The sequence below is a fragment of the Anas platyrhynchos genome, chromosome 5, assembly GCF_047663525.1.
Source record: "Anas platyrhynchos isolate ZD024472 breed Pekin duck chromosome 5, IASCAAS_PekinDuck_T2T, whole genome shotgun sequence".
Classification (NCBI taxonomy): Eukaryota; Metazoa; Chordata; class Aves; order Anseriformes; family Anatidae; genus Anas; species Anas platyrhynchos.
The window spans coordinates 30883325-30892457 of record NC_092591.1 but is presented as its reverse complement, the minus strand read 5'-3'; the positions used below and the strand labels follow the sequence as shown (position 1 = coordinate 30892457).

The 9133-nt window shown below is 44.1% G+C and overlaps 1 protein-coding gene across 2 annotated transcripts; it reads right to left on the bottom strand.

The window, feature by feature from the left end:
* Nucleotides 1-1837: 1837 nt before the first annotated feature.
* Nucleotides 1838-8907, bottom strand: SCT (secretin). 2 transcript variants are annotated; one of them, XM_027458885.3, is made up of 6 exons: nucleotides 8853-8907; nucleotides 6296-6397; nucleotides 5392-5496; nucleotides 5031-5135; nucleotides 3833-3937; nucleotides 1838-2279 (listed from the first exon to the last, which is right to left on the bottom strand). In XM_027458885.3, exons 2-6 carry the CDS (start codon nucleotides 6382-6384, stop codon nucleotides 2168-2170), a joined length of 516 nt encoding a protein of 171 aa, XP_027314686.3. In that variant the 5' UTR covers nucleotides 6385-6397; nucleotides 8853-8907; the 3' UTR covers nucleotides 1838-2167. The 2 variants fall into 2 exon arrangements, with proteins under 2 accessions (XP_027314686.3, XP_027314687.3); XM_027458886.3 differs by having other exon boundaries at nucleotides 6296-6392; nucleotides 8853-8906.
* Nucleotides 8908-9133: the final 226 nt, after the last annotated feature.

Genomic DNA, 9133 nt, shown 5'->3' with positions numbered 1-9133 from the left:
CATTGACTGGAAGCTGGCAAATGTGATTCCAGTTTTCAAGAAGGGCAAAGAAAGAAGATCCTGACAATTACAGGCCTGTCAGTCTCACTTCAGTGCCTGGTAAAATTATGGAGAAGATTATTCTGGGAGTTATTGAAAAACACCTGAAGAACAACACAGTCATTGGTAACAGCCAAATTGGATTCACAAGGGGAAGGTCATATTTAAAAAAATTGGTTTCCTTTTACAACAAGATCACCCATCTATTTGACCAAAGGAAACCAGTTGAAGTAGTCTTTCTGGATTTCAGTAAAGCTTTTGATACTGCCTCTGTCCAGAAGTATTCTTCTGGACAGAATGACCAGAGTACAGTTAGATAAATACATAATAAGATGGGTAAAAAATTGGCTGATGGGTCGGGCCCAAAGGGTTCTTGTAAACATTGGGATGGTGACCTGTCACTAGTGGAGTTCCCCAGGGCTCCACTTTAGGACCAGTCTTCTTCAATTTTTTCATAAATGATTTGGATGTGGGACTTGAAGGTTTTTTGAGCAAGTTCACCGACAATACCAAATTGGGCGGACCTGTTGACTCCTTTGAGTGGTGAGGTCTTGAAGAGAGATCTGGACAGGTTGAAGAGTTGGGCAACCACCAACAATATGAAGTTTGACAAGAACAAATGCTGGATTCCACACCTGGGAAGGGACAACCCTGGTTATACATATGGACTGGGAGACAAGATTCTAGATATCAACCCCATAGAAAGGGATCTGGAGGTTTTGATCGACAGCAAGCTGAACACGAGCCAGCAGTGTCCCCTGGCAGCCAGAAGGGCCAACCATATCCTGGGGTATAACATTACTAACTTCGAGGGAAGGGATTGTCCCACTCTACTCTGCCTGGTGTGGCTTCACCTTAAGTACTGTGTACAGTTTGGGCACCACAGTATAAAACAGATATAAAACTGTTAGAGAGTGTCCAAAGGAGGGCTACAAAGATGGTGAAGTGTCTAGAGTGCAAGGCAAATGAAGAGCAGCTGAAGTCCCTTGGTTTGTTCAGCCCAGAGCAGAGCAGGCTGAGGGGAGGCCTCATGGCGGCCTGCAGCTCCCTCATGAGGGGAGCGGAGGGGCAGGCGCTGAGCTCTGCTCTCTGGGGACAGCGACAGGACCCGAGGGAATGGCATAGAGCTGGGACAGGGGAGGGTCAGGCTGGGGGATAGGGAAAGGCTCTGCACCCAGAGGTGGTTGGACACTGGGACAGACTCCCCAGGGCAGTGGTCATGGCACTGAGCCTGCCGGAGTTCAAGAAGTCTTTGGACAAAGCTCTCAGACACTTGGTCTGATTTTTAGGTAGTCCTTTGGGGATCTAGAAATTGGACTCAGTGATCTTTGTGCGTCCCTTACAACTCAGGATATTCTATGATTCTGCCAGGCAGCATGGTGCAGAGATGACACGTAAACCTCATTACATCATGGGAACAAATTCCTTCCAGCGGAGCTTTGCCTTTACTGGCAGTGATAAGGTTGGACCAGTAAATATGAGGGCAGAGTAGAGCGAAAACAGCATTTATGGGGTATATCTATGCTGTGTAGTTCTCATTATAATTCCTTGCAATAAAATCAAGCACATCAGTTTCTGCTAAACGGAGCCAATCCTGATGCTGGCTTCTTTGTAAAGTTGAGCTGTGGGCAGTGCTGAAACCCGGACACAGAAGATGTAGCCAGAGCCACCAGCTAGTCCCAGCATGCTGGTGTATATTGGTGGGGTAAACATAGCAAAATACTCCTTCCCCCATCCCGACACCTAGTAACGGTACCACCTTCACCATGTTTCCCCAAATTACAGCCAAAGCACAGGCTCAGCTAACATATCTTTATTTGACTTCAGAAGCAGGCATCCAGATGCTAACACAGTAGAAGTGATGTGCTTCACTCAGGCTCCACCTATTGACAACAGTTTACACTAACATGTATTTTACTCTTGATTATTATCTAAGAGGTTTTATTGTGCTTTTTTTTTTTTTTCTTTTGGCTGCGCTCCAGAATTTTATTTTATTTGCTGATCTGAAGAGTTTTTACTAAGCAAAATTCAATAGCTTTTCTTTTTTTTTTTTTTTTTTTTTTTTTTTTTCCCCAAAGCTGCGTGCATGCAGAATCATGCTGTCTCTGACAGAGCATTGACTTTCCCTTCAGTCAAAACTGTTGGTATCTTGCATGATGTCTGCAACCAGCTGCTCAGAAATGGGGCAAAGGTACTGGCTGGTAACTGCAGCAGCTTCCCTGGCATCGCTGTCCGAATGGCTGTTGGGAGGGGAAAAATGAGCTTGTTATTCCTGTGGGAACACTGTTGGAATAGTGACAAGACCACCTTGTAAAATTCAGAGATGATACCCATGAGTAGATGTATGATAGAGGGGCCCAAATCACAGATGCAAGGTACTTAACAGATGTACAGACAAGGTTATTGGCCTAATCATAGAATCACAGAATGGTTTAGATTTGAAGAGACATTTGAAAAATAATCTAGTCCATTTCCCCTGCCATGGGCAGGGTCACCTTACACCAGAGCCTCATCCAACCTGGCTGTGAACACCGCCAGGGACTGGACATCCATAGCTTCTCTGGGCAACCTGTTCCAGTGCCTCACCACCCTCTGAGTGAAGAATTTCTTCCTTATATCTAATCCAAATCTACCTCTTTTACTTCAAAGCCATTACTCCTTGTGCTATCACTATATGACCTTACATGCCCAACTTTCTTATAAGCCCCCTGTAATTACTGAAAGGCTGCAGTAAGGTCTCCGTGAAGCCTTTTATTATTTAGGCTAGACAAGCCCGGCTCTCTCAGCCTTTCTTTGTAGGAGAGGTGTTCCAGTCCTCTGATCATCCTTATTAATTCTAGGCAATGTGGACAGAAAGTACTAAGGGCCAGCTTACTGCTCCTAGTTTTTGATTCGTATCCTAGTATTTTGATTTAGTAGTTTAGTATTTAGTATTTATTTTTAGTAAATTTTAGTATCCTAGTATTTTGATTTAATAGTGAGATGTCTAGCTGAAAATGGTTCGTCACTGGGAAGACAAAATACCCAGGTGCTGGGGTAGTGTGTGTTTGAATCAGCAACTGCACCAAAACATGGTAGCAAAGGCTTTCTATTTTAACTGTTGGATCAGGCTTCCTAGTGAGATGTGCATTTGTTTATTTTTTATTTTTTTTAGTCCAGAATAGCAACTCTGCAATTAGAAAAGAATCTTATTTCATTTCCCTGGGTTTTATTATTTTTAATAACTGGCTTTATATGGCACTTTTTAGCTGTAAATCTCAATGTCAACATTGCTTTAGATAAAGCAAAACTGAGTGCCAGGCAAGGTCGGCATGTAGAAATCGAGATTGCTGTGAATGCAGGCATGGAAATCAATTGAGATTGCACACAGCTGCCTGCTGTCTTGCAGTTAGACCAAAGCATTTGCTTTGCTAGCTCTGCAAACCACTTCTGGGAGTGCAGTTGCTGGCAGAGTGGCAGGAGGTACAGAACTGTGTGATGGAGGGCTGCAGTTCAGCAGTGACACTCCCCAAGACATCACCTTACAAGCTGATGCAGAGGAAAAGAAGAAGTGGTTTTAAAAGATGGACAATTTCATAGATCTAGTGGTGTGGCTATTTTTGAGGATATCAGCTGAGCTGTTTGGATCCTGTAGTGCAAGGACCCACAGACCCCAGAACTGCTGATTTTATCAGACTTCTACAGTCAGAGCAAAACCTGGACATTTACAAGTTACTGAAAGTCCTCTTCTGAATTCAGTACTGTGGTGGTTGGGGCCATAGAAGTGCCAAGGTGACAAGTCTGTCCCTCCTACCTGGCATTCAGAAAGCTCTGGTACAACCACATAAAGCAAAGGTCCGCATTGCTGTCTTCTTCCTCTCTCATCTGCACATCTGTGTTGGCTGGGCCTGGAGAGCTGCTGTAGATAAAGAAAAATATTAATTAAAAATAAAAATATTGTAACCACCACAGTTGTAAAGCTGCATTGCTCTCTGGAAGGCAGGTTCACCCCACCTGCAACCTGCCACACGGGCCAAGCTCTGTTAACCTGCTGACTGACACTTAGCTGTGTAGGAAAAGAAAAAGGTATCCTCCTCAAATCAGGCTCAGATGTTCTCTAACTGGCAAGAGGATAGGTTTTAATATGCACTTGTATGCTGCCTCATTACCCACTGCCATCATGTCCTTCAGCCCATGGATATATACCTTCTTCCAGCAACTGGAAATTAAAAATCTACTGCATCTGCCAGGATTTTGTTATTAGTGCATGCCCTAGAAAATATCAGAACACCCTGAACAGATGGGAAGGAATCGATGTGCTATGTTTCTGCCCTGGAGAACCAAGCCTGCAGGATGCCTCTGCAGGCACTTCTCTCCCCTTGTAACATACCAGAGTCAAGGACAGCAGCAGTAGTGGGTTGTATCGCCCTGAGGGCCATGTACTGACAAGGTACATGATTATGGGCTTCAGTGGGAGCGAGTGGTTCAGTATTTCAGCTGTCTGAAGGAACCCTCTTGGCGATGTATATAATTATGTCTAACACCTGCCCAGTTTGGCAAAGCCATGGCTGGGGACTATGAAACCCTGAGGTCTCCCTCATTCTGCAACAGAGCCCATTTTTTTCCATGAGCATTTTCTCAAACACTTTAAGCAGGTAAATCAACTACAACATTCCCCAGAAGACTAAACCAAACACAAACAAAAAATCTCAACCTGTGAGCTGGTGTCAAGTTTCCTGTCCTATGGATTAAGCTTGATACTGGCATATGCCACAGATAATGTTGTCTTATGCTTAGAAATTGCCACACTCAGGTTTGTACTGGTCCACTATTGCACAGCAGCTCCACAGAGGTCTCACAGGAGGAGACCAAGCCCCAGACAGCTTGCTCTTGTCTTGAGTTTTCCCAACCACTGTTCGTGCCATCCCCCTTTCCTTGGAGCTAGGGACTGCTCCCTGCAGCCTGTACTGCCCACGCTGTCTTCCTCTTCCTGAAGAAAGCTGAGCTCTTACCTGCGCTTGTGGCCCATGAGATTTTGGATGAATTTCTGAACCTGGGCATTTCCTCTCATCTTGCTGTATTCGCTGGTAAATAGTCCATCCGAGTGCCTCTGGGACCTGCATCAGGCAAAATACAACAGCTTCTCCTCCCAGCCATGAGACTTATCCCAAGGCTCTGAAATCTCTCTTGCCCCAGTATCCAGGAGCCCCATATCCCTGCCCTTCTGTCTCCTCTCATCAGCAGCAGCCTCTGAATGAGGCCAGCACTGATGCTGGCTCTGGATCCGAAGGCAGCTCAGCCCCATGGGCTTCTTTTCCCACCTCCCACTGGAGACTTCCCTGCCCCAGGAGCCTGGTTTCAGCTCCTCCCTACCTCTCCTTGAGGCCCACCAGGTGTTTCACTAGCTGCTGCACGTAAGCATTATCCTTCATCTTGCTGAGCTCACTGTGGAAGAGCCCATCCGCATGTCTCTCAGTCCTAGGTGGTCAGAAAAGAAAAAAATGGATGAAAAAACATGGGTTTAAAACTGGATGAAAATGGTCATTTAAAACTGCTACCTGAAGGAAAGATAGACAAGAATTTGTGCTAATTTGGCAAAAGTTTAAAAAAGAATATTTTCTAAGAGTTTAAAAGAAACACCTGTGTTAACCATCACACAGCAAAAACACCTGCCCTTGCTCTAATGTCTTCACCTCAAGAAATTGAAGGACCTGCTAGGTAATGGTAGCAGTGCCAAAGACTCACACCTTGCTGATTGACAAGGCATTGAAAAAGTGCTCAGAAGTCTCAGCTGTGTCCTCCTCCAGCCTGAGTCTTTTGGTCTCTTTGGGCTTGAAATGCCCCTGCACAAGCAGGAGCAGAGACAACTCTGCTCTGTTATTATTATAGATAACATTAGGAACTGGTGAACTGCCGGGACTGCCTATTTTTGGTTACATTTTTGTGACACTAAGCTGTTTAAAACAGAACCTTCCACCTTTACCAACCTGTATAAGTATCTAGTAGGGAAACAGGCCCAAGAGTGATTTTTTTTTTTTTTTTTTTTTTTTTTTTGTAGTTTGGTCTGTTTAGGTTTCTGATTTTTCTTCTTAAGCAAGAAAAAAAAAAGTATTTTCAACATTTGTATTCCTTAAACTAAATCAATTTAGGGGAAAAAAATAACAGCCAAGCAGCTGCAACTTCTGGAAGGAAGATAAAAGGCTGGCTTTATAGTTAGCAGGCTCTTTGAACAAAAAGCCATGGAGAAAAAGGAAGCGGAGGCACAAGAAATGCTTACCTCTCCAGGGATGGAAGAGATGCTGAGAAGTGAGACAGGACAATCATGGGAATAATTAACTGCCACAGACCAGTCATCAGGGAAAACATGTTGGCTCCTAAACTAAAGCAAAAGGTTTTATGACCAGCAGAATGAAAAACCTTGATCTTTGGTACAGTTCATGTGCAACACAGAAGACAAGGCTTTATAAATAACTTTACTATAACTAAATTAGCAGGAATTCTTGCAGCAAATACAGTTTTTCTTTAAAATACAGAAGATGAACAATTCAAATCATTCATGTTGCCAGTCATTTGTAAAATGTTTGTAGCTATTATCCCACTACCACCATGTAGTCCCAGTGCGTGGGTCTGAGGGGCCTGTTTGAGATGATGTTCATGCTGGAATATTGCTGTGAGTCAGTATAATACACCTTGAATAAGCAGGGAGGTGTCACACTGAGTTAATCCATGGGTGGCACAACTCTGTGGAATAACGTCCACTCCACTATGAGTGTCTGAGAGATGAGTCTTCAGGGAGAGGATTTAAAATGCCTATTAAAACACCCTGCACAGACAGTTATTAATATACCTAGAGGGTGCCCAGGATAAATCTTTTTTTTTTTTTTTTTCCAGTTTTCATTGTTTGTCTATTTTTGTTTTGTTTTCCCCTAAATTATCAGGCAAAAAGATTGGCATGTAGCAAAGAAGAATTCAACCACTCACAGGGGAAGGGAAGGACTCTTGTGTGTGCTGATATCTGCCTATCCTCTAATCTTTCAAGAGGGAAAAAAGAAATAGCACATTTTCAGTAACAGCAAAACCTTGTATTTTGTTTTCTAACTGAAATAAAAAGAAAATTGCATTTTGCTTATCACAAGCCATTGCATGTTCTTTCTTTTTATTTCCAACCTCATTTCACAGCTCTATGCCTGCAGAGATGCGTGTGTGCCTTTATAAGAGGGTGCTCACATTTTCCCAAGGAATACACAGAAAACATGTCTGTAATTTTTAATATTCCTGTCTTCCTCCTGCAAAGAAGCAAACCTTGCTTTTTAGTCATTGTCCTGGAAACTCTCAGACTGTACTTGCTAACCCAAAATCAAAGTCCTCTCACTTTGGTCTTATTCTAGTCTGAAACTAAACAGAACAAAGAGCATTAAAGGACTGACAGTTTCCTCAACACTTTCTCGCCACCCTCCTGGGACTGTTTTCTAATCTAGATACCACAAGATAAAACGAGTCAAGATGAGGAAAGAGAAGAGTGGGGGATTTATGCAGAAATGTATTTGCAGTAAGCCACGGCACAAATGGGGGCTGCAGAGCAGAGAAAAGAGGTTTGGCAAAGAAGTTCGTGATTAAGAATCTGTAAGCTTCACCTCACACACACTTTTGATGCTTTTACGTTGTTTTCCTGCCTGGTTTGGTTGTGAGGGGGGTGAAATAGAAAAGAATAATATTTCAAAGATCAGTTTCTTATGGGAGTCCAGACAGCACAGACTCCACGTTATTGCTTCCTGCTCGAGGAATGTGAAGAAGCTGAAAACAGACACCAAGAATAGGCTGTGCCACCCCTCAGGGAAGGGTAACCTGGACCCTGAGCCTGTCCTCAATCAGTAGCTGCCTGCCATGCAGTGCCTTGCCCCCTGGCCAGCATCTCACCGCAGCATTTTGGCCTTTCTTGTGCCATCCCTGCGCAGGTTCCTGTCTTGGAGCACCACATTTAACAGCCCATTTTAAGCACCAGCCCTAGCTCCAGAGTCTCCCCTCTCTTCATGATCTTTCTGGCTGCTAGCCAGGGGCATCAACTCGTCTTTTCCCTTTCTGGACACGATCTTCTCTTCTGCATGCAGATTGCTTGTTGAAGTCTCTTGGAACAGTGATGGTGGTTGAGGAGCTTCCTTTCTGTGTCGGTAATGATTGATGATTACTTTGTAGTTGTTTTATCGTTGTTTTATTTTATTTTTAATCAATGAGACAATGTCAGAAGGTAGATTTTGAGTTTCATCACTGTAACACTGTTTAACCTCCTTGACTTTCCAATCCTTTATTGCCTTCCCCAGTGATGCTGGCTCTAAGTAAATGCAAACTCCTTAGATTGCTAGTGCTTAGCTGAAAGAAGCGCACACCAACTCAGCCCAGGACCTGGGAGCAGCCTGGGAACCCTTGCAGCAGACAATTCCTGCTGCTGTAATGTCACCTTGCACCCACAGGTTTTGCTGAACCAAAGCTGCCATCACCCTGCAGGAGCACTACTGCCAGGAGAACTTCCCAAAAGGAACATTGCAAGCACTACACAGCCAGTTGGTGCACCCTCTTGCTCTTGCCTATCCCTACCTAAAACTAGGGACTATGAATCTCTGGAAACACATCTGCTTCAGCTGCTGTTTGGCTCTGTTCTTCCCACTGGCTATTCCAGAGGAGGAAAACTCCATTCATCATCATCACTGCTGCTCAGGAGAGGGATGAACAATGGCAATAGCTCAGCGAAGCATCACAGAGGCCCAAAATACACCACCGAAGCCTTGCAAGCAGAGGCAGCCCATCCAGCCTGACAGCGTCAGCACAGCCGTACTCACCACACCGTGGTCACTGCGGGCTCCCAGCTGTCCCACAGCTGACGATGAGCCACTGGCCCACTTCTCTCTGCAGCCCCCTATAAATCTGAAACCCTTATCAAAAGCAATTATTTGAGTAAAGATATGAATATGAGTAATCATGGTTAACAGCAAATAACGCATCCGGACTGAAACATCCTTTTAATTACTTTCCAAACCCAATCGGGTCATTCACAATAGTTCAATAGACCATATTTCTGCTGATGTGTAATAATTCCTGTTTGTGTGTTTAATGAGAGTAA